At 32.3% G+C, this 25,912-nt stretch overlaps 2 protein-coding genes and 1 long non-coding RNA gene across 3 annotated transcripts; 1 reads left to right on the forward strand and 2 right to left on the reverse strand.

Annotated features, from left to right (window-relative positions):
• Nucleotides 1–3,114: 3,114 nt before the first annotated feature.
• LOC105332430 (monocarboxylate transporter 12) lies at nt 3,115–9,955 on the forward strand. Its single transcript, XM_011435044.4, has 6 exons — nt 3,115–3,298; nt 5,887–6,003; nt 7,688–7,831; nt 8,242–8,388; nt 8,672–9,637; nt 9,724–9,955. Exons 2-6 carry the CDS (start codon nt 5,940–5,942, stop codon nt 9,891–9,893), a joined length of 1,491 nt encoding a protein of 496 aa, XP_011433346.2. The 5' UTR covers nt 3,115–3,298; nt 5,887–5,939; the 3' UTR covers nt 9,894–9,955.
• Nucleotides 9,956–12,505: 2,550 nt separating this feature from the next.
• LOC105332431 (monocarboxylate transporter 12-B) lies at nt 12,506–16,938 on the reverse strand. The gene is made up of 6 exons (XM_066070417.1): nt 16,243–16,938; nt 15,997–16,099; nt 15,316–15,459; nt 14,900–15,046; nt 12,898–13,941; nt 12,506–12,646 (listed from the first exon to the last, which is right to left on the reverse strand). The coding sequence occupies exons 2-6, from the start codon at nt 16,061–16,063 to the stop codon at nt 12,537–12,539; spliced, it is 1,512 nt and encodes a 503-aa protein (XP_065926489.1). The 5' UTR covers nt 16,064–16,099; nt 16,243–16,938; the 3' UTR covers nt 12,506–12,536.
• A 593-nt stretch (nt 16,939–17,531) lies between these two features.
• LOC136271105 (uncharacterized) lies at nt 17,532–18,829 on the reverse strand. Its single transcript, XR_010708936.1, has 2 exons — nt 18,500–18,829; nt 17,532–18,037 (listed from the first exon to the last, which is right to left on the reverse strand). It is a non-coding gene; the product is annotated as an uncharacterized lncRNA (long non-coding RNA).
• Nucleotides 18,830–25,912: the final 7,083 nt, after the last annotated feature.

The raw sequence follows: 25,912 nt of genomic DNA on the forward strand, positions 1-25,912 counted from the left end.
TACAAACATGTTCAAATAAATGTTTGCCTCCATTGCTACAGCGCACTGTGAGATGTTCTCAAGTACTTTAACTTTGGGACAAAAACAACACAGTTTGAAAAAAAAATCAGATAACGTTGAGTTATTAAATATCAAAGCACTTTAAAATAAATGCCAACAATTTACACACCAAAGAATAATCATAATCTTCATCGCTTAACCGTCAACTCTCGATCTATTTATATATGGTTTTTACCTATATGGTATATAGGGTATGATTTACTTTATTACTGAACTTCGGCTAAAATGAAAAAAAATATTGAAATACAATATCATTGATTTTAAAAATATGATTTTCGTGTGAGTCGTTTTTTAAAACATGACAACAATTTCTTCTTAATGTAATTGGCAATAAAAGTTATGACACCAATTGACCATTTGTTTTATAACTACCAGAACTTATAAGGTTATTGCCCTTTTGTCAGAAATGCTGGTGATTACTACTCATCTGAAACCAAAAGAGATAAAGCCACGAAAGTACTTCAATCTATTCATACATAAAGGAGTTGAGATTCCCTTCTAACACTTGCGACCTTTTAACTGTATGTCGTAAAGTTATTGAAGATTAGTATCTACATTGGCCGTTCAAAATGACAAAGGTTAAGGTAATCAAATAAAAATGTAGGTGAATTATTGAGTTATCATGTCTCTTATTAATAAAGAGGTATCCAAAAATATTTCAATGATGAGGTATAACATCTAACGACATTTGAAAATTTAGTAGGTTGTCAGTCTAACTTTGAAATAATTATAGAGTTATTTCCCTTAATATAAGAAATACTTGTTATCGCTATTTATCTGAAACCATAAGGAGGACATCAATGAAATTCTTTCTTACTTTTTTTTAGATTTTTAAACCTTCAAAATACCGTTAAGTCTGCAACTGCGTAGTTCTATGGGTGTTTTAAGTGTTTAAAAGGCATTGTTCTGTTCTTTTATGCTTAATCTGCATACAAAACAACATGTAGAACGTCATATTGATTGCTTTTTCATATTTTGACAACAGTTTTGGCCAGTTTTGGGAAAAAACAAGACAGTTCAAGAATTGCTTGCATTTTTATCCTCAAATGTACAAGATGGCCGCACATACGATGTAGACAATAGAATCAGTTTGTAAAATTTAATCTTAGTTTATCTGTCTGTAATAGATATTTGCTAATAGAAACTAGTATAGATTTACATCTGTATACGATGATTAACATTTGTTAATCACAGTTAAGAATTAATAATCATAGTTTCACTGATTGCAAAACTATAAAGACGTGAAGTTTAAATTCACGTCTTTACACATACATGTAGTTAACAGCAGATTAACTAAGATTTTTTCATTGTGTTTTGCTGAACTATGTTTTACTCATTTTTGTGAACATGGTGCTACGGAACACCAAATTCTTAAAATAGGCTTAACTTAATTCACATTTGATAAACTAGATAATTATATTGACTATGATTCACGATTCATTAACTATTGTTTTTATATGTAAAACCACACATAACGGTTGTAAATTATTGTTTATGAATGCTTATCCAAGTTAATCTTTCTGTAAATAAAAGTTAACGATAGATTTTGTTGATAAATATCAGTTCACATCTGTAAACTTTGATTTACATTTATTTAGTTAACTATACATTTAGTAAAGAGTTGCTAATCATAGTTTCACAACGCGTGAAATTTATTTATCAGATAAGCTGAAATAGGAAAATTTAATGATGATTTTCAGTGTTAATTAGTTTACAAGTCTTAAACATAGATTATCGCGTTAACAAAGGTCTACAACTGTGAAATATAGATTAACATTATTAACTAAAGTTTACGGTTCGTAAACTATAGTTTGCAACCGATAAACTTAGTTTATAGACTAGGAAACTATGGTTAGCCCCATTTTTTGTGAATTTGGCGTGCCTTACACTTCCCCTTGTTCAATTCAATTCAATTCAATTTATTATCCTTGAGCTTTACAACTCATCGGAATACAAATTATAATACATATAAAATTATATACAAATGTGCAATGTGCAGTAAGTGAGTGGACATATCAAGACAATATAATCATGTACATATCTTAAGATATGAATGAACATAAATGTATAAGTAGCTTAAACTGTAGTATTATTACAATGCTGCGCTCTCATTTTGGAAGCGCTAGATAAATATTTTCCTAAATTATTGAGTCACAGTAACCTGTTAAGTGCCACCAAAATCCCCCGATTTGCTGCGATCTCTCTATAATGATCTACTATGATGTAGATGAACCCCCGAGTGAGTGCGATATTTTAGTTTGTGCATTTCTGTAAAATCGTGACAATATAACAGGATTTTAAAATGGTAATTTATAAAGGTATTTAGTCTCAAACGTAAAAAACTCCATTCATTTGGGCACTTGTTTTTATCTGAGGTAAGACACTCTCGATTTCTTAGATAATTTGCTTAGAGGTTGCTGACATAGTATAATAGTAACCTTTGTAAATATCGGAGCGAGTCCATGAATTATTTTATAGAAAATATAAGTTGACGATTGATATTTTATCTGCTTTTTGATAAGACTAAATTTGAGTTTATAATACAAATCAGATATATATGAGTTTATTCTTAGCCCTGAATTTATTCTAGCTGCAGCTACTTGCCTATCTTACTAACATTTTCGCTTCATTACCAGAACTATCAAACCAAAACGATATTGGCACCTTCTGAAACAGGCCTCACAAACAAAAACATTTTTAAATGCAATATCATATAGATATAAATTTACTTATCTCGAGAGATTTTTAAAACTATTACAAGCTTTTTTTAAATTCTCAGATCTAATAATCTTTTATTTTCATTGAAATTTAGAAACAAAATCTTATTATCAATTTTTAAAAATGAATGGTACAGTGTATATATAAAAATCACTACAACTGGTAGTGATTATAGTGAGTGACTGTCGTGTTGTTTTTCAGTCATGTCCATAAAATTGCATTATGTACTCTCATTACTTAGATAGCATCTATTTACCCTACAATTTTCTGAAACAAAGACACTATTTATTTCGAAAAAAAAAAACCGTATGTATAAACATCCACACACACACACACACAGTGCGCCGCGCGCAGCAACACATTCATCCCTGCTATGTGCAGCATAATAAGTACAGTCTCTCCTGAATCCGACAATTATGTGACCTAGATCACGATTTTTGTGGATGTATAACGCAGTTTTAATTCGTTAAAACATCTTGGATAAAGCATGAGGGTATTATGTTGGTAAAAGGCCTGAACAGTGAGTATTGACAAGTGTTGATTTTAGGAATTGCATTTAGATGAGCTCCTATGTTAGTTTACACTTACCGTTATCTGATGGCAGGGAGAATCGTTAAGACTGAACAATTCTGACTGCCGTCTCTTTCGGAACAGACGCCAGTCTGATATTTTAAATTGAGATTATGACAGTCATTGGATGGTGCTGGATAAAAAAATGAAATAACCCTTTGTTTAATGTAACTTTATTGTATTCATCATTTTGATAACTTAATAATAACCGAGTATTAATTAAATACATGTATGATCAAACTGCTTTTTATAATCAATGTACGGCATTAATATGATATGATATGTTAAAATCCAGAGAACGTCTGTACAATAAACAAAGATTTCAGTGTAATTTGGGGTATTTAGAGCTGTTTGGTTTAAAATGAAAGAGGGTGGGGGGAGTGTTGATCTTAGTTTTAAGCCAATATAAGTATAAAAGAGAACTTTAATTAGATATCAACCAGGTATTCCCCCTATAGATGTAAGATAACCGATTTCATTCATACGTACTTTTCTAAAATAGCATCAACTCTGTTAAAATGAATTAGGAGAACGTAGCTACCTGACAGCAAATGAATTTCTCAAAGTTTGAAAACTAATTTTAATGTGCGCATAGAGAGTCATTTAAAGTAAGAGTGCAGTATTATTAGATTATTAATCAGAAATTAAAAGTGGAGATATGTGCAGTATAAAATATCTCAGTATAATTTTTATTAGTTTAGTTTGACTGCTCCCAAAAGTATTGATGACCTTAAAACGTGCACGTAAACCGAGCCTGAATTCATTAATCAGACTGGACCGCTAAATAACAGGAAACGATCTTAAACATCATTCATCACACACTGCTAATGTCTACCAGTTATGGCGATAATAATATTGTTGTATTTATTCAGGATAGCACAATTAGTTTACAAAAAACTAGCTTACATTGCAACAAACATACAACAATGTATAATATACAAAAATGATTAAAACATACAAAATCACGTGTTTTTGAGAAATAAATCAAAAAAGGACAGAAACCACACGGTCAATATATGTACTTTTCCAAACGAACAGTTTTTAAGACCGGATATTTGTATGTTAGAAACTTTCCTTACCTCCTTTGTCCAACATATATTATCATGGAGTAATGTTTAAACAAATTTTAATCAAGACTTTATAAGTTATATTTTAATCATATACTTTAATTTCTTATATAAGTATATTCATTACCAGGACGATGGTTCTTTGAGTATTATTTAGCATGATTTTTATAGCATCTATTTTCACACATCTGATATTCTTTCTAGATTGCAAACATTGTTTTATTAAAGAATAAGGAATCATTCTTTTAGTATTATGAGGTGATATTTTCGGCCCGGATCTAAATAATGATTTCAATGAGCAAGAATCATGAGCGGGATTATGCAACACAAGACGTAACTATCACGATATGAAGATTTAATTAATTGTACTTTTTTTGCACACTCTTTCATTTGGAACGCTTAAACAACAGCACATGCATTATTCATTTAATTTTTATCAAGTGTATTCGATATAATATATTTTACAAATAATGACAAGGGTCGACCTCTTTTGATCAATTATATTGACGCACAGGTAATTACCATAATTACTTAGCATTACCTCTACTGTGGCTTACAGCAATGCCTGGTTTTTCCTGTGCAAAATTTATGAAATAGGAATTTGTAAAGATTAATTAATAGTTTGGAAAAAAATTAAAGGTTATTTTTAAGCCAAGGTTTAGGTTTACCAATTTAGTGTAAAAATTCCCAGCAACTTTATTTAAGCAAAAGTTAGACATCTAGGAACGGCAGTATTTCCCCCTTAGGACGTAAGAAAAACAAGATAAGGTGACTATATATAAAATATCATATGTTAAAACTAAGCATATTTATTTTACAACATTTTAATGTAAAACTAAATGTTTATAGATATTTTATATATTTTGAATATGTTTATTATTTTTTACGCAACATTGTTTTATACTATCACTTTTTGTTCGACGCTGTTTTGAATTTTGTCAAGTCAACTCATGTGGATGACTGATATGAATTTGACTTTTAGACATCATAATTACTGATTTGAATGTACAAATAATTTTTTTAATTAGAAAATGAGTCGCTAACACAATTTTTTGTTTATTAAAAAAATAAATATTACCTAAAATATATTGGAATATAATGTAATTTTCCTTTTGTATATGAACCCGTTGTGTAAGCCATAGATTTCAAAAACATACTTATAGGTAGACATCTATTTCTTTTTGATAATGTATGTTTCTTCAATTTTAATATTTAAGTAAATATAATAAGATCAATTGTCACTATTAACATGAATGGGATATGTATTAATCTGTCTCATTAATTTCATCACACGCTATCGGAACTTTTTTATTACCTTGTGCCAATGATTATAATATCATAAGATCATTCTGTGGTCCTTTTTTCAACAGTGTTTCGTTCAAATATATAAACAATATAAAAAATTATTATTATTATTATTTTTATTAGGTTTTTGATAAAACAAAATTATCTAAAATTCAAAATGTTACAGATTTTACAGTGCAACAAATCACAGATAACTACGTGTTCAAACATTAAGAGAGGATGCATATGAAGACTGGGGAATCTCTGCCCGTAGACAGAGGGTGGGCTTGGATCATACTTCTAGGTAAACTGACGGTAGTTGTTTTCCTTACCATAACTAAAACAATTGTTGTATGCCTTTACATCGTGATAAAAATTTGAACATAAATGTATAACCTAGGAGAAGAATGCTTATAATGTCTAAAATGATTAAATCATATTCAATGTACCAAGGCTTTTGTTTCTTGGTTTTGTCTGTCATGATCAAAAAACAGTATATACATGTACATACTAAATAAATTGCAATTTCCTACGACAAAGACTACACAAAATTATAATTTCATTATATGTCTTTATATTCATTTTTGAAAGATAAACAATGTAGTGGTTCTGATGGAAGCACAATAGCATAATATGTTTTTCTTTGAAGCAAATTGGTCTTTTACTACAGGGCACAGAAATCTCTTTTGTTGAGAAAAGGCCATGATATTCATTTTAGTATTTCAGAACATGTTATAATAAAACACAGACCTTATGACCGAGTATTTGCTTTAAGGAAGGAGTCTTCTCGTTATCAAACAAGCAATTCATGAAAATTTTTACCCAGTCAAACGGATCATATTACCAAATGATTTTATCAGTTTTATCAAATTTGACCTTTTTGTTTTTGCATAAAGGTCAGGTCAAGGTCACTACCTTTTTTTCTCAACGTAAAGGATGATAAAAATAAGTGTAGCTCTTTGTAGTTCTGTAGACATTTGTTTAAGATTTGAAGATTCTATTCTTCAATGAAATGATAGAATATGATAATGCCTATTAGCTTATACTGCTAAATTGGAATAAATATTTAAACTAAAATTGATACTTCTTAGCCGGCATTTCCTCTAATTTTCTTAAATTTTGAAGAAATTTTGATTATTTATATACGCTTCCAAAAACAAAATTTTTCTGATTTTTATGTATAATGAAGACTTTAAATAAAGATATAAATTGACAGAAAAGCTTATATATTATTGACCGTTTAATAAGAGAGAAAAACTGATTTTAGTTATTTTTTTTCAGAAAAATCAATGTATAGAATGGGCGCTTTAAAAAGCTTATAAAATGTAATTTGATAGGCAAATCATATTTTAAAAACATATTCTGAAACCCAAGTATCATTTCATTAGTTGACATTAGTAAAAAAAAATCCAACATTAATGTTATTGTTTTTAAAATGCTAAAACAGACTCAATAATCTGCAGCAATTCTGAATTGCGAAACATGTGATATTTTCCTACGCCAATGTTACGCCAAAAATATAGTCCTTGTTAGATTTCAAACATTGATTACTTTTTCTATGCCAAGTTGTATGATAATAAAAAAGAAAGAAAGATATACTATTTTAATTTCCTTTCATCTTGATTTAATGAACAATTAAATTTACGTTTGACAAGTCGAAAACCAGAAAAGACTCCTTCCGCTTAATATTCAATCAAAGTTACATTCCTATAATTCAAAAAATAGTTTTTTTTTCAAAACTAATTTCTAATGCCGACTCCTCATGGTAACATTTTGCAGCCACAGAAAATCTTTAAAAGTGCATTCATTACCGTTAATATTTCAGTAATTCACATAAACCACATCTTTGAATCACTTTTACATCGTACCGTAATCCTCTAACATAAACAACAATGTATGTAGATATAAGGGATGTCACACAACCAATGTCATAATCAGTCACACGACAAGGCTACTACTGCATTACACAAAACTTTTTTTACTAACAGGTAACTTCATGGTTGTATTTCTGGTCATCGGATGTACCTCATCGTTTGGACTTTTCTTTGCGGAGTTTATGGTCGAGTTCCGGGCACCTGCTTCCAGTATTACCATAGCGCTCTCCGTGCAAACCATTGTGTTCAGTGTGTCCTGTATGTACTTAATGTTAAAGCTGACATAAATACCGTACTTGTCAACCGAATTAAATCCTATTAATTTACAGCTCAAACTGATTGATAATGACTTATATATTTACGGCCTAAATTCCCCACAATCTTGGATTTTTTTTATTGTATTTTAAGAATTCTAACATAAAAATGACTTCCATTTATCAAACAAATTGCCACGTATACACCGAAGACACTCGTGTAAATTACAAAAATAAAATTTCCAAGACGTAAAGTAAAATGAATGACGATATTCAGAAAGGAGTATTCATTGTTCCAAAATATATAATCAAGCTCTTGATTTTCATTGAATACCATACTTATTACAACTTTGCACCTTATCTTTGTTTTTTTGTACGTAAAATAAGTAAAAATGTATTCATTCAATCTTTCAGCTTTATTTGCATTGAATATCGGATCAAGTCTTGCATCCAATCGGACATATATCATCCTTAGCGGACTTTTCGGATGTTCTGCATATTTAATCAGCGCCGTCATTAAAGACATCTCATATCTGATACTCTCCCAAGGTGTGATATTTGGTAAGAAGTTTATTCATATTTAATGAAGAAAGGAGTATTTCGTGCTCCATTTAGTCTGTTATATAGGGAAATGAGACATGTAGATAATGAATATAACATTTTAATGATGTTTTGTTTTCTTTGTTATCTCACATTCGATTACAATTTTATTTTTCACATTTATCTTTGTTAATCAATATCTGTAGGATACAATCTCCACCAAAACAGTTTTACATTAAAAAAATAATAATGAAAGCGAAAGTAGCCCTGCCAATTGAATAATATATTTTTCTCTGTTTTACAGGTATTGCGTATGGATTTTCTTACGGGCCGGCCCTCGTGGTTCTTGGCAGGTATTTTGACAAGAAACGGGGCATTGCGACAAGTTTAGGAAACATGGGCGTGAGCTGTGGAAGCTTGGTGTTTCCTCCAGTCATCAGACTATTACTCGATTCCTATGGACTCAGAGGTGCTCTGGCAGTGATTGGAGGAATACTGTTAAACCTCTGTGTTGCTGGTGCCTTAATGAGACCAGTGACATTTTATCAAGACAAGACTGATAAAATAGATCATGGCCAAAAAGTTTGGTCAACCAACAGTGATGTTTATGATAGTAATAACGTTAAAATACCATCAAATGATGAAAAAGAAAACCACATTATTAAAGCTGATCCAATCAATTATTACAATCTTAGCAATGTAGTAAAGAACAGTGATATCATTCAGACATCTTCGACTCAGAAGCAGAAGTTGCAAGGTTTAGACAAACGAATACAAACAACAAAACATCTATGCAAGAAAGTTGTCCACTTCAAAGTTCTGAAAAACGCTTTATTTAGAATGTGGATTCCGGTGTGCTTCTTGGGAATAATAGGATGTGTACAAATCGTGATTTTCATACCTCCGCATGCAAAAGATCTTCAGATTTCAGACACTGATATAACTCTCCTTGTGATCATTGTCGGGGCTTCAAACCTTATTTCAAAGATTTTATTAGCATACTTTATATACATCAATTTAATGCCCAAGCACATTCTGATTGCCCTATCTTTGATCATAACTGGAATATCTTGTATGTTTATATCGTTCTATACGAACTTCGTGACAATGACCATACTGTCAGTGATATTTGGGGTCTTCGGAAGTGTCTACTTTGGTCTTTTTCCGGCGGTGCTTGTTGACTTCGTTGGATTAGAACATCTCTCAGGTGCCATGGCTATCAACATGTTAATGCAAGGCTTGGGACTGTCTATTTCAAATCCAATACTGGGTAAAAATAGTTTGAGATTCTTCAAATTCAACAAATATTTAAAGCTAATTTTAGGACCTTATTCATTCATTTTTTCTTCATTTTAGGATTTCTGAGAGACATGACTGGATCATTTCATGCTTCATTTTACCTAATGGGGACAACTTTGATTATCAGTGGTGCTATTCTTTTCCTGGAACCACTATGCAGACGGATGGAAATAAGACGAACTGCTGCTCAATATTTACAAACACATATTGATATACAGCCGCTTTGAGGGAAATGACGCATAAAAATGAATATCTAAATATTAGATAGCTTTTTTATATTAAAATAATATCATTTAATATTTATTCGTTTGATGAGATATCGGCGCTTCTGATTGGTCGAAAAATTTCTTTGATACCTGCATCAATAAAATTTTCGCCGGATCTACTTTTCTCAACTGTTCTGATCTAACACTATTTATAGAACGGGAATTTCCAAAATAAACACTGTCAACAAAGTGTAAAGTTGTGTCTGTTTTATTGTCAGCAAATAAAATACAACTTTATAAACATAAAAACTTGAAAGTCTAACCTTCAAAAATAAACAAAACACAATATCTTGTTCACGAAATAGAAAATTAAGCGTCTTCTCACGATTTCGTCTGCTTGAACAGATCAATCAACATTACTGCGAGGCTGGCTGTTCCTTTACCAGAATAACCATAACGAACATATAGGCCCATACACTTTCACGGTAACACTGCTGTTCAAACTTGGTAACGATGATTTTTAAACTGACACAGTACCCTACATGATCGGTCATCAGAAATTCAGAATAAGCATCGTTTTGAGTACAATGCATCAACTCCTTCGGCGCATTCCAAGCGGCAGATACTATAGTATACCATTTAAGTACATCACTGGCTATATAGTTACCACAATGTTTACAAAAGTCGCTTATACATACTATTCTTTGTCGACATATCAACTATTTTCGTCCACGATCGCCTCTCCTTGGATGGTTACGTCCAGTTGCATTTTCCATCGATCTCACATGAAAACTAGTGTTATTACGAATTTTTCTGCACAGTGAATAATATCACAAGCTATCGCATGTATTTTCCTTTCGTTTTCAATTCAAACGGTTCAGATTTTAACTCACTATTTGTATTTAATCCATTAAATTCAGTTCAATAGCTCTGCATCAGCTGAAGGCGCATCCATTTTGAATATTGTTGCTGTTGTTATTTTGTATTCATACGCGCCGCTTCATTTACATTATTTACATTTTTGATCAATGACACTTCACATTTTTTGATCTGAAAATGTTTTATTAAATGATAAGAAATGAAGATAATAATTTTTCTATTGATCGACGTATCAAAGAAAAAATTTGTAGCGCATTGATGAAAAAGTTTTCCGGTCAATTTTTTCTTTGATACGTCGATCAATAGAAAAATTATTATCTTCATTTCTTAAAGACTCGAATTTTTGGGCTTTAATACCAAGAAATCGGAATAGTACCGTCTTTTGTTTTATGTATTTTAAACATCATTAGTACTTGAAGGTTACCAATTTGTTTTTATTTCTCTCAATGAAGCTTCGCTAATTAATAATTAACCAAATGTCTGAATTTTTTTGATTTTACAATCTTGCGCATGCGTATTTCATTCACGCTTAATCATGAGAGGCTCTTTAGTTTATGTTCCCACAATATCATATTTGCATGGATAAACTCAGAAACGATATTACAAATGCTTGTAATTTTTTTTTTAAATATGTCATATATTCTGTCAATCAAAGGGATTACGGAAGATAACTCTAACTCTGTGCATTTATTATTTAAAATTCCGAGAGTTCCGAATGTCAACATAAATTCGAAGCGAGTATAAAAACCGTGGTGAAAAAGTGTTGAATTTCTTATTATTATGAAATAAATTTTTTAATTAAAGGTTTTTACAGCCTCAAAATGGTTTCAACTTTGCAATGAATAATTTGACTGTTATTTTTAATGCAGTTTCATTTTCTCCAAAATCGTTTCGGAGCGATTCTGCAATGTTTTGCTACATAACGGGTACACGGAGGCATTTTTACTGGGGTAAAGGCCTGTACCGAGACACAGTTAGATTATTATAACTAAGCAGAGTGCAGTGAAATTAATAGCATTATTGAAGGCTTAAAGCTTGGTTATGTACATGTCAACAATTAATACGGTGTGTCGATGTATCTATTTTCGTAAATGTCCGATATCATATGCAATGCCAACCCGTGCACGCACGGCTCAAAGGCTAGAGTGTGTGTGTATTTATATATATATATATATATATATATATATATATATATATATATATATATATATATATATATATATATATATATATATATTAAATAAGAAAACACGAAAAACGTTCAATATAGCTTATGCGCTTTCATTTTAAAATCTTCAGAAGCTGAAGATTTTAAAATGAAAGCGCTTAAGCTATATTGAACGTTTTTCGTGTTTTCTTATTTAATTTTTATCTATAACTCGCCGACCACTGTGGATTTTATTGTGTTTCAATATATATATAAATATATATATATATATATATATATATATATATATATATATATATATATATATATATATATATATATATATATATATATATATATATATATATATATATCATTTTTTATAGTTGATAAGTAATACTGTGTAGATATTCGTGGGATAATTATGCTTGCAATGGTTTTCACGAAATCGATTATGTAAACTGCATTTCCTTAACACATAATGCAAGCTAATGATAGATCGTATATAGGGTCTTTAGGATGTTCTAAAACATAGAGAAATGCTGAGAAACGAACTAGTCAAAATTTGTACCATTGATAAAAAAAGATCCCAAATTGAATACACATTAAATTCTCTAAGATTCTGACAAATCCCGCCTTTATTTTGATATCAAGGGTTTAAACAACAAAAGCAAACCACCCAACACCAAACAGGTGCCCATCAGGTAGAATCCGCTGACGTATGACCCGGTGTGGTCACGCAGATGACCTGCAAGTAACAAAATTTCTATTTAAAAAAATATATTGATATACAAGAGTTATAACCTGCAAATAACGACTGATTCATCAATCATCTGTTGCTGTTCACTGTTTATCAACTTTAACATTTGATTAATATATAGTAGATCTAAAACCGTTTAAGTTTTTGCAAGTCAAGAATATAGATATCGACTTAAAGCCTTATTTTAGTTGATTTCTTTCAAGTGATGATTTTGATAGCAGCACAAACAAGTTAATTACCAATAACAGATGAAGTAATAGCCACTGATATTCCCCGCATAACCGTAGTCATTGACAATCCATGATGCAAATTCTTCAAGCCAATAAAATCCACAATCAGTACATTTATCAATGAATAGTATGTACCACCGAAAGAAGACTGCAAGAATCCAAAGACTGCGAGCTTTGCAAAGGTATCATAAAATGAAGCCAGAAGACATGTCAAACCATTTGCCAACATCGCTATTGATAGCATATGATACCTTTGAATAACTTTGTTGTCTGAGATGAATACAAAAAGGAGTCTTCCTGTCAAGTCACCTGCCGAAGAGAGTGTGAGGAGGTACCCGATCATGTTAATGGACTGATCATTGTCTATAGCAAAAGGCGCGATAAAAGTCACGACTATGGTACTTCCGGGCGCTACTAAGAATGCTACCAACATAAGAAGAATAAACTTTGGGTTTTTGAACAAAGCAAAGTCGAATAATGTAAATAAAAATTTAAGACATTTTCTTTTCGCATCCGACAGCGTTGACAATGAACAATGTTGTGACCTGCCTGCATTGATGTTTTTTACAGATACGGTGCTTTCGATATCTAGTGAACTTCCGTGTAGTGCGGATGATTTTAATGAGCAGTTCTTCTGGCTCGAGTTAATATTAACCATGGATTTCGCTTTTAATTCTGTGTTTACTGTTTTATTTAGCGAAGTGCTTGACCCATTATATGCATCTTGGATTTCATACTCGATAACATTCTCCTTGTCTGTTTGGTTTGACAGAAGGCTGCCTGTAAACTCCTTGTCTTCATGCAAAGCCGAATCTCTTTCAATGGTATGCATTACTAGTCCTGCAGGTAAAAACTGAAGGTATAACCCTCCAGCAATTATAAGCGTGCCTTCTAAGCCGTATTCGCTGAATAGAAAAGTCAAGAAAATGGGCAAGACGAAGCCCCCTAAACTCCCTCCAACATTGGCAATACTATTCGCCATTCCTCGTCTTTTTTCGAAGTATTTGCCGACCATCAACATTGCTGGTAAAGTTGCAGCCATTGCTGAAACCGCTTCAAAAATTGAAGATAATTATCATTAGATTTACATGTACACACAAAATTGAAAGAATATCAAATTAGACATTAGTTTTTTGTGATTTGCTTGTTATTTTCTTAAGAAGCAAAGCTCCTTCTCCAATAATTTAACTTATTCTTATTACCACCTCTTCTACGCAGAAGCCACCAATGTTGATTTTAGAAATTATTGAAATGAAAGATTTAAAAAAAAAATGATTATTTAAGCTTCCTTGTACATAAGCATTTGAATAATAGTGATAACAAAAGAAAAAACCACTTTACTGTTAATTAACTAGGTTCATGAAGGAAGATAAAGATCATTTCTATTCGTACAATATCCTGTTCCAAGTTAATGCTTCTAAACGATGTGCTTAATATTTCAAATCAAAAACACCTTTACGCCCAAGGTACATTCACCCACTAGAATTTAAAAAGTTTTTATTCTGTTTTTAAAATCACCTTCTATCGCAAAAGGTTTCCATAAACAGCTAAAAAAAAAAGACTACCGGTATTTTTCATTGCTAATGATATGAAAAGTACCCGAATTTTAATGGAAGAAAACGTGCAAAGGGCCTCGATAATTTTTTAAAGGATTAAAGATGTCGAACTTTTCCATCCTAAATCACCGTAATAAACGCATTTTTGTTCCCGTAAAATTCTTCTGATATTCAGAGGGAATGTGTGAAAGAAAACAATTTAAGAGTTTTCACCATACATGTACATGTATATTGAATTCAATATTGTTGTTGGGTTTTTTTCACCGACAAAAAACGGTAACCTGCATAAAATATTAGTATTTTAAGCGATATTTTAGATCCTTTTATCTAAATTACAATGTAGAATTTGAAACAAATTTTGAAATACAGAAAAAATGGATTTAATTTGAAAAATTGATTTTCTTGTACAGATCACACACATATTATTAAGTAAAGGGAAATAAAAACAAACATACCAAACAGAAAACTCTGTGTAAAAAACAAAACTTCTACTGACGGAGCAAAGGCGTTTCCTATGCAACAGCCTAGTCCTATAAGTCCTCCACTCATTACCATTGTTCTTTCTGTGAAATAACGAGTTCCTACTCCCATGACTATAAGGGCTAAAAAGTAAAGTGGTCAAAATTAATTAAGTACTAACGAAGTAAAACCATTATAAAATAATAAGTTCCTACTTTTATGACTATAAAATAAAGGCGAAAAGATGAAATGTTCAAAATTAAGTACCAATGTAATAAAGCCATAATTTGTAAAAAATTAAATAACATTGTCTTAAATATATTTTAATAGTTCTTTCCGTATCAATTTTCCGTTTACATCCATTTGAACACAAACGGGATGGTTAATAGCACTAGGTGCATTGAGTACTTACAACTGATGCTTGTTATTATGTTCTGAACCGATAAAATCATGGAGAGGACAGAGGCGCTTGTGTTGTATTTCCTCTGATATTGTACAAAAAATATCCCGAACGATTTATACATTCCAAGAACGACAAAGTATTCCACGAAGCATCCTACAAAGTATAAAAACCGCGTGGATGAATTGTTTGTAACACAACTTAAAGGAAAAAAAATTTAAACGATTTTCAAGATGGTCATTATCAATTTTACAATTTGAAATTAGAGGTTTGTGTTTGAATTTGAAATCAGTCCAATCCACTTAAATGAACAACATGAATTGAATATTAAACTCTGCTCCTTATAAATTTTTTTCTATGAAAAATTATTTTCAGTTGTTATTTTTACATTTATTTGACATATCACTGTTATACACTTCATCTTTGTTTTCCCTACTCCGGAAAGCTCCTTCGACATCCTAAAATTTACTCGTTAGTAGCTCGTTACTTAATGTCGCCCTAAAAAAATCGGATTTTTTTCTAACTAATAGCATGTCATTTCTCCACAATTATAAATATATAATTTTATTAACAAGTTGAGTAAATTTTATATTTCCGAAATAAGTCCAAAATATTGTTCACAATTAACGCAAAATTTTAGGAAATGATGTATAGATAGCAAATTATTTACCAATAATACACATCAATACCCACCCAGAAGTATTATCCAGGCCCAGCCTCTATCTACGGATGAAGGTGAACTTTTCCTAAAGTTGAACATGATTATACCATCCACATGTACTAAGGTAAGCAAATTCTATATATAACAAAACAGTTTGCTTTAGGTCGGTGCGGGAGTTCTGATAGACACTGGTTTATACCAGTTCATAAGAAATGAAATAACCAATCAGAGTAAAAACTGGAACAAATTTGTTCAACATAAAAACAAAAGCAACACACATGACTAACAGTTAAAGTTGACTTCGCCCCTCAATGCTCCTCGATTCCCGAGTATGATAACTTAACCCGAGTCTTTCCAAGAAACTTGCAGCCAAATCTATCTTTATTTAAGATCTGAATATTGTAGTCACACTTCCCGAGATCAGCTGACCTGGTATCTACTTAAAAAACAGTTTGCACGACTGTAATTTCAAAACCATTAAGTGGCATCCTGGGTGTGCAGAATCATGGGTGTAAATGAATAATTCAATAAAAGATTGTCCAGAATTGCATGAGTATGAATTTATTAACCTCTAGGTTTGTAGGCCATTGCAAAGTTGCATTTCTTACTGACATTTTGTAATGTCATCAGGGTCTTATGCACTTTTCAGGGATATTCGGCACGTGGAAAATGATCCCGTTCCGACTGACAGAGGTCGCAGAATTTCGTCTACATTGATGAAGAATCTGTTACGAGATTTAATCACTGGACACATGTATTGTAACAGGTTTTATTGCAGATACTGATGAATGATATATGGCTCTGTAACATACACAAACATACATAAACATACACATCACAAGACAACACAAACACATATATATCAAGTACAATAATTCCACTTCATAATTCAATCACATTTACTACTTTAATGAAATGGAAAATAGATCAAATTAAAATCCAATCAATTGTTCATATTTCATCATTATTATTAAGAATGATCAATATGTAAATTTATCACATATAAATATGCATATATTTATGCATAACTATGACTTTTAGACATAAATGTCAAAAATAAATATAGACACAGTTTAGACAATTTAGACACCACATACATTTATATGTTAGTCACACAAAACATAGATCTTACCAGATATACGGTATCAGAACCTCTGCAATTGACATCACTGTAAATTACTCATGTAGGAATGACTCTACAAATCAACCAAATAAATAATTGATTACTGATAAAATAATTACTTAAATAAAAAGCATTCAAACCATTTATTTTAATTTATAATTTATCTTTCACACAAGTTAATAAAGTTAATAAACTCTCTTACTTTAGGTCTTAGTCCAAGTCTGTATAGAATGAAATATAACAGACCGCTCTCAACAGTAGTCACTGGAGAAATTAAATCAAACACCCAAAATCACTCTACCTTCAAAGAATTCAACCTTTCACCTTAAAACCAACCAACCAAAGTTAAGAATCACTAGACCATGAACAACAATCTGAATACTCTCTACTTTACATGTGTAACGTGGATGAGCCAGGCGTTCTCCAAATAACAGTTAAGACAACTTCAGTTTTATAAATTTATTTACAAAAGAACAAATGAAATATATTTACAATAACACTTTCACACCCATACTCGCTCACACCCCATACTCATTCAATTTGCAGTAATTAATAACCCTACTTTAACAAACTTATATAAAAAAAAATACTATCTATGAATATAAAAAAAACCCTTTTTTGACAGACAGACGAACCGGTATATAATAGTTTTCTTTAAGTTCTAAACATGGTTGCCACTCCAAAACTTATTTTCAACTGTTCACATATCAATCACTTAATATCTATCATATCACTCGTGTTCCAAGTCACGCGATCACTTATCTCGATCGGATATCTGCTTTTATTTCAAATCATCGCCGATGTCACGGAGTAGACTTCACTTCTCTTCAGTATCCCCACCGTGGAATCCTTCAGGGCTGTAGTCCTAGAACTTAGGTACCGTGGTGGTGTTGAACATCGGTGTGGTTATCCCCACTGGACCTTCATTGTTGTATGACCAAGTCAAAACGCTACAATTTATTACAGTAATAAATACATGTAGGCAACCTGAGTGTGGCAAGATTTGATGGTAATTGAAGAAAATAATCATATGATAAGTGTCTGGCACTAATGTGTAAACAAAGTTATGTTTCGTATCAACATGTAAATAACAAAATAAAAATGGCGCACACTTCCGGTCAATAAGTTCCGGAGAAACACTTCCGCCCAAGACATTTAAATAAATCAGCAAGTTTTATCAAATACAAACAAAAATACGCCTAGACTAACGTTCAAAGCTATACAATTCTAATACAGGGCTTTATCGATAACATAAAACTGGTATTTAAACTTCCACGCAAAAGATACGCTCGACTGCTCACACAGGTAAGTTTAAGAGGTGAACGTTGGCCAAGGTTATATTTAGCTCAATAAACAAGAATTACTAGCCGAATACGCAAAAATACTGAATAAAACTGATAACATATACTTACCATGATCTGCTATCCGTGCCCACTTATTAACATGGTTCATGCACAATGCATACTGCAATATCGCTCAGTAGAGCAAACAAGAGCTGTCCTCAAAATCGTGTCTTGTCACACGGCAGCCAAGCCGGGAATGACCAGGTGTCAGCGGTTCTACCTGACTGCGCATTTGCAAAGAATTAAGGGTAACCCGCCTTACAAAATCAAAGGGTAACGAAGCTAGCCTGGTGCTAGTATACAAGTGATTGTTACAACATGTATGGAAACCCATAAGTGACTTTACGAAATAAATAACTTGAATAAAACTGTATAATATGGAAACATACGGCAGCAATCATAAATTTATTAAAACAACCAATAATTAAAATCACTTGCAACCTGTTCTATCACAAATAGCACTGTTTTGAGGTCTGTTCCAATTTGATGTGGTTACGTATTCAAGCAATTAAGTCCTATAGTGTTATTCTAGTACTAAGTCTTAGTGTACCAAGTTTCTTTACAAAGAGACCTAAATCTGAGGACAAGTACTTTTTCACATTATGAATCCATTACATTTAAAGTAAAGTAATCTTTTATTCATGAAAGTGAACGGCTTGATGAAACAGCGATCTATTTTACGGTGTATGATAACAGGCGTTAAGAGATGCGTGTAGACTATTAATATTACTCGTACTCACTAAATATTTGCGCATCGCCTGCCAATGACTATATATGTAGGAACAATTCCTAAAAGTACAATCTGTGAAACATTTGCAACATATTCATTTCAGCTTTAATGTCGTTAATTTACGTGTTTTAAAAGCAATAGCCATCGAGATGTGTTATTAAGGGGAATGTCTACACCAAATAAGTGTAGGAGATTTTTGTTGCATGCATTTGTTACAAATAATATGCACAGTATTCAACAATAATAGACCTCAAAGTATAATACTCTATTTTTTAGAGAATTTTTAAAATATCAGTCTGCTTCCAGATAACCCCTTATATATCTAATTTTTAAACATTTCTATTCTAAAACTCTTAAGAAAGTGAAATTTTATAAAGTTTGAAAATGAAAAACAAAATAATCATTAATGAATTCGAAGTTTGTATGATTTTTATTGGAATCCACATAAATATGAAACTAAAATATTAATAAATTCTTTTAAGGCAAACTGCTGGATGAAATCCCACAAAAATCTGAAAATAGAAACAATATCTGTTGGTTAAAGAGATGAAAAATAAGAAATTGAATAAAATTGAAAAATTAAAAGAAATACTGAATTATTGCAAAAATCTTGGTTTGAAAGATCCTGTTTAAGAGTTGTCTTTCTTGATTTATCTTCGGACCAATTTTCTAATTAAAAAAAATCACGAATGAAAATTTTAAAAAGGTACAAGTATATGCTTAAATGTAGAAATAAGGTTAGGAGTGCTTATGATAATGTTTGAATCTGAAAAATTATATATTGTTAATGAATGCATTATATCTATATTTAACTCTTTAAAACAAAATGTAAGTAGTTACATTGCCTTTTACTTTTTTTTTTTTATATACAATACAAATTATAAGCAACCATATGCATATTTATACATACATTAGATGTCCATAGTGATACACATGTACGTGTGGTAATAAAATCATGCTCTTTTTCATGATTCTGTCGTTCCCTCATTTGGCTTGCAAATCCGGGCTTCCGTTACTTTTACTACCTAGCTATATCTATTTTAATTAAAATACATTATTTAAGCGTCAAACTTTCAATGCAAGTCTTATACTCCCAAGGGCCCGTTTCTCAAAAAGGCCTACGTCCAGGTGTAAGCTTAGTCCGGACTAAATCAGGGACTAAACATCAAAACCAGACTAAGTTGCGTTTCACAAAAAGGCGGAAACTTAGTCGGGACTAAATTTGGGTTTAAATCTACGCCTGCTTATGGGTAGGCGTAAGTCCTTAGTCTGTGCACAAAAATGGCGAGTGTTTTGTTTTTAAGGCAAAATAAACAGAGAATTTAAATTTTTGGTTTGTTTTACGTGTTATTAATTCTCCTTTATCGAAATATTTGTACATGTACATGTACGTAAAACTTAAAAAAATACCTATTGTTCGATAACTGTTCCTATTTCTAAATAAATTAAGATTAAATCAATTTGATAATTAATGGGCTTACCTTATTAAAAGCGTGTAATATACATTACTACTCTTTAAAGAAATCTACTTTAAGTATGAAGAATTAAAGATGGGTATACCCCGATAAATGATATAAACACAATAATTAAAAAGATGCTATAATTCTAAAATGAACATGTATTCCCCAACAAGATAGATGTATACATATGTACGAATAGATTATTGATTTTTAAATCAATACTCAGTAAGCATAGACTAGAATTTAATGTTTCTAATCAAATTTGAACCTATGAAACGAAACCGATTTCAAAATATTGAGAATATTCCTTTGAATAGGAGCAACGCAAAACGTTTACAGTTGTAATTTGTCCTTGTGTGTGGTTGTATATTTTTTACCCATATTACTTACAACTTATGTATTTTGATTGTTTATAAACTCGCATTTAGAAACATGTACAATTTTTGTTAAAATATTACTTAAAAATATGTGTTTTTAAAGCGTGCAGAGTGTGTATCAATTCCAGATCTATTGACAAGCGTTTGTCAAGATTCTAAAATTTCACATTCACACTTCCTTGAATTTTCGGAAATCAAATTCATTAATCTTATTTATTCTAGGATTAAGTGAATAACTGCCTTCATATTTAACATCGATTGTAATTCTTTTAAATAGGTATGGTTTACTTGTACTATCAATGATCTTCGTGCATATGTATGTGCTGTTTATTTGTATCATTTAACTGAATAGATCTTTATTTACTCGAGTTGATGATAGTTTTGTTTCATCATATTTAAGATGTATGTATATCAAGGGATGTTTTTTCCCCGAAGTTGTCGACTTACAATACAAAAGCGTTGTATTAGAAGTTTTACAACAGTGTGCATTATTTACACATTTAACTAGCTTGCATTTGTCATACTTATTATATAAAGAATTGTATACACCCCCACTCCAATAACCCAAAGCAGATAGGGAAAAAAGTAAAACTCAAATGCACTTGTTAAAACCGCTAAGGTGCAGAATGTCTTAGCCAGAGGGGGGTGGGGGATTATTTAGATGTCTTTTCCATTAAACTTTTAGAAACCTTTTATTTATAAAACTTTCTTCAGATAGGTAGGGTGTTCTCAAATGACTGCTTTTATATTTTTATCTTAATCAAGATACTGTGTACAGGGTTATTTTCGTCTCGCGTAACTTCCGCCCTTCTACACTTGCAAACAGTTTCGCTCTGTTGTGAATTCACCAAGTCACAGTTGTTACTTAAGTTACTTGATATTAGACAGTGAAAATCAACAAGTCTTAAATTTGTCCGCTGACAACGAGGGTTAAATGATTGAAAATTAAACGGGGTGAATAATTCCCTCTATACTTACAGTATATATTACTTTCACCCCCCCCCCCTCTCCGAAAAAACCCAAAACAAAACAATCAATCGATTAAACCAAAAACAGGAAAGGGAGTTGGGGAGACCCCGGCCTCAAATGTTGATTATTCCTGTCTTGATAATTGTTGACAATATATTTCAAAATTATTATCATTTTAATCGCAGAAAATCAAGAATTGTTTCCATGTCATTGTCTACATTCTTTCGATATTGGAACAAATGATGGAACTTTTCTTCCTTCTGTAGACATGGACAAGGCTCATGTAATGTTATTTATACAGTAGATATTTTAGATTTCAGTTGGTTGCTGTTTATAACTCATGGTCATATTATTTTCTATAAATAATATAGTGATATGGTAAAAAAGAATCAAGCCTTATCCCAGCAACTGAAAGTGTCTAAATATTTATATGAAGCATACTTATCATTCTGCAGATTTATGCGGGCCTATCTACTGTACCCTGTCCATGTATTCTATAAATATTTGAAGTTTACACGAACATTGGGGTTAATTTCTATGCATTGTTTCGTTCAATTAATATTTACGATTGTGCCTCAGTATCATCTACAATGCATTTAATTGTCATATATTTAGTTTCTGAAACCTTTAAGATATGCCTCTTTTATATCAACTGTTTTCCCTTAAATTTCGTTATGTTATGAAGTGTATATAGGCATTTGTTCTACTTTCATTAATATAAACTGTTATGAACAACTTGAACTATGCACATTCAGTGGTAAAGTATAACATGCGTACTTTCGGGTACAACATGTACTATGAATTGGAAAATTGATCCACCACTATAAGCATAGCCTCAAAGCAAATCAAAATACGATATGCGCATGCTTAGTACTCAGCGGAGATGTCTAAGTTCTTCGATATTTAAACCCTTACTTACGCCTCTTTCAGACCCGACTAAATATTGGCGTAACTTTGTTAGTCGGACTAACTTAGGCCCAGATTTACGCCTTTTTGAGAAACGGGCCCCAAATGTTTTAAATTTGCGAAGTTGGGATCAATTATACGAGATACGGTACTACGGAACTTTAGTTTCATATTAATCATGCATTTAATATGGTTCAAGTGAAAAAAATTATTCTGCTCACTTTTATCGATAATCCGTCACATATATATGATCGTCTGTTGCAGATGACATGACAAATATGTATTGCCAAAAGCAGAGAAACAGTATATTATTTCGATTTCACGCTGTCTGAACATAACAGCTGATAATCAATGTTAGTTAAAAGCTTTAATCACGAAGGAAATTGACATATTTTCTAAGCGTTTTGATGATTTCATTCCTGTCTCATCTCCCTCGTTAGAAGAGTTCAATTGAACGGTGTATAGCTATTTTGTACCACGAGATAATGCTATCAATCCGGAACAAAATGGCGTTTCAAACGGACGTCAGACATATTGTGACGATGTAGCCTTCCACCTTAAAAGACGTAGCGGGCACAGAAATGCATCGAACGTAGTTGAAATTATTTTTAATAAGCATACAGTTTCAGTAATAGAAACTTATGGAAATTTATTTGTTACTGATGATCACATCGTCAATTCATAAACACATTTAAAAGCAGCAAATGTAATAAAAACCACACAAGAGAGACAGTCACGTGACACCCGAGGCCATGACCACGTAAATTTTTGGTGCTGGTGATTTTGGTTTATTGAGGTGTTTTTTGATACAAAGTGGGATTCTATTTTGATTTATTGTGTGTCAAATAGTGTTCTGTATTGATATATACTTGAAAAAAAGAGGAATTTCAACATGGATTGGTTTGAAACATGGAAACACGAAACAAAAGAATATCAAAAAAAAAAAATTCTGATAACAGTTCACCCAAAGCCAAACAAACCGAAAATTCGGCAGAGCGTGACCAGGGTCCATTATGTGACAAACTAAAAACCATATCGGACCAGGACGAGTGTAATTACATCGAAATTACGACCTTGCGCTCCGAAAATGCTCAATTTAGGCGTGAACTTGATCTCCTGCAGTCGGTTGTTATTAGAATGGACAGAAAACTGTCACACATGGATGATGACATAACGGATCTTCGCTTGAGATCGATGAAAGACAATATATTGATTCACAACTATCCTTATACCCAAAAAGAGGACTTGGCCACAGCGATACCCAATGTTATAAAGCAATCACTGGGTGTCGATGTTGAGTTCGTCCGCATCCACAGAAACGGGGTCCGCCCACGGTTCAACGACAAACCGGTCACAATAACCGCTAAGTTGAAGGATCGCAATAAAAAAGGATGAGATTTTCAACACGCAGAGGCTCAAAAATTTTTAGCAAAACAGCGTTTACCCTTCTTCTTTACTTCGCAACAGCCCACACCCCTTACCTCCGCTAGAAATAAACTTTTTGACAAAGCGGATTCATTTCGCAAGCAGAACATTAATGTTAAAGTTCAAAGAAACGAGATAATAATGCCAAACGGTACGAAATACGAGGAAGAGGTGCCCCTTATTTCCAGTGCGGACTCCTTGCAAATTTCCTCTGAGGAATATCAGTCCTTGGACGACGTTGTGGTTGTCTCTGCGGAACCGGGGAAGAAACACGGGTCTGAATTTATGGCGGTTGGTGCAAATATTCAGTCCTCGGACGAGGCCCTGAATATCTACAAAAAACATCAATAGACCCTTATGCTGCAAGTTGCGACAGCAGAATCCTCATATACAGGTTTTGCGACCAAAGTGGAAAAACTATCGAAAATTACCACGACGATCGGGAACATGGGGCAGGACAGAGAATGCTAAGGTACCTCCAAGACAATCGGATCAACGACGTTGCAATTGTTTTGACGCGATGGATGGGGCGCTCGCATATTGGCCCAGCCCGTTTTTCCATCATGGAAAACTTGGTTTGTGACCTTGTTAACAAACTAGATGATCCAAGTGACTCCGGAAAATAACTGAATTTTCTTCATTTACACTAAAAACTATTAAGGACAATGTCCGAATTACTTGTGTTTATAATTACGTATTTTGAAAAAAACCTGTATATGTATTTTTTATATGTATTTTTAAACACATGAAAACATCCCATTAATCAATTCAAATACCGACTTTTAACCATGCTTATAATTCAATTCCGGAAATATTTATGTCTACCATTGTTAACTCTAATTTAAGTAACATGTCGGCATATCCAATGTAAACATTCTACCACTCAAATAAATTCATAAGAACACAATTATTCCAAACAAGATCAATAATTCTATGATTATATTTTAAAAACATCAAATTACATTAAAATATGCATCTTGGATGGGGATGGTGTGCCCCACTGCATACCCCCTGCTGCATGCAATGGATCCTCTCCTGATTTGTGGCATGAGGCTCCAGTGAGAGGTGCATCGGGTTGACGCACAGCTTCTTATGGCGGAGATGGCTGACCTCCAGGTTTGCACCTGGTTACTGTGACCTCGTCAGAAGCATCTCCACCATAAGAGCTACCCGATGCACTCTCTCAACCTTGCTCCCCTCATCTGGCCAAAAAACCCTTATATACCCATAACCATTTCTTCCAACCCCCCTTTCCATATGACACAACCCCCAGACCCCAAATCCTTTCACTCTTTGCTTCTAATTTGTTTTTCAATTTGTTAAAAACGTCCTCCATCATGGATTCTGTAACTAAAAATAACTACTTTCTTCTTTAAAGTCACATGACATGTCAAAAACTGGGTCTCTATAGGCAAAAGCCTACCAATTATTTTCCCATAGAACTCTATACAAACCTTGGGACCTCTCGGTACTTTACTATGACAATAGCAGCCAAATCTTTGGTATCATTTGAAACTTTATTTTAAGCACTTTCAGAAATCCCCCCCCCCCCAAAAAAAATACATGGTCCCGTGGCGTTTATAGGTCAAATTTGCACTTGTTTACAACTTACAGC

The sequence above is a fragment of the Magallana gigas genome, chromosome 8 (genome assembly GCF_963853765.1).
Source record: "Magallana gigas chromosome 8, xbMagGiga1.1, whole genome shotgun sequence".
Taxonomy (NCBI): domain Eukaryota; kingdom Metazoa; phylum Mollusca; class Bivalvia; order Ostreida; family Ostreidae; genus Magallana; species Magallana gigas.

Coding starts and splice junctions, on each gene's coding strand:
- LOC105332430 (XM_011435044.4), top strand. CDS start 5,940: ATGCATATGAAGACTGGGGAATCTCTGCCCGTAGACAGAGGGTGGGCT. Junction 6,004..7,687: donor GGCTTGGATCATACTTCTAG/GTAAACTGACGG, acceptor TTTTACTAACAG/GTAACTTCATGGTTGTATTT. Junction 8,389..8,671: donor CTCCCAAGGTGTGATATTTG/GTAAGAAGTTTA, acceptor TCTGTTTTACAG/GTATTGCGTATGGATTTTCT.
- LOC105332431 (XM_066070417.1), bottom strand. CDS start 16,063: ATGTTCAACTTTAGGAAAAGTTCACCTTCATCCGTAGATAGAGGCTGG. Junction 15,460..15,996: donor GGCCTGGATAATACTTCTGG/GTGGGTATTGAT, acceptor TATACTTTGTAG/GATGCTTCGTGGAATACTTT. Junction 13,942..14,899: donor TACACAGAGTTTTCTGTTTG/GTATGTTTGTTT, acceptor CAATTTTTGAAG/CGGTTTCAGCAATGGCTGCA.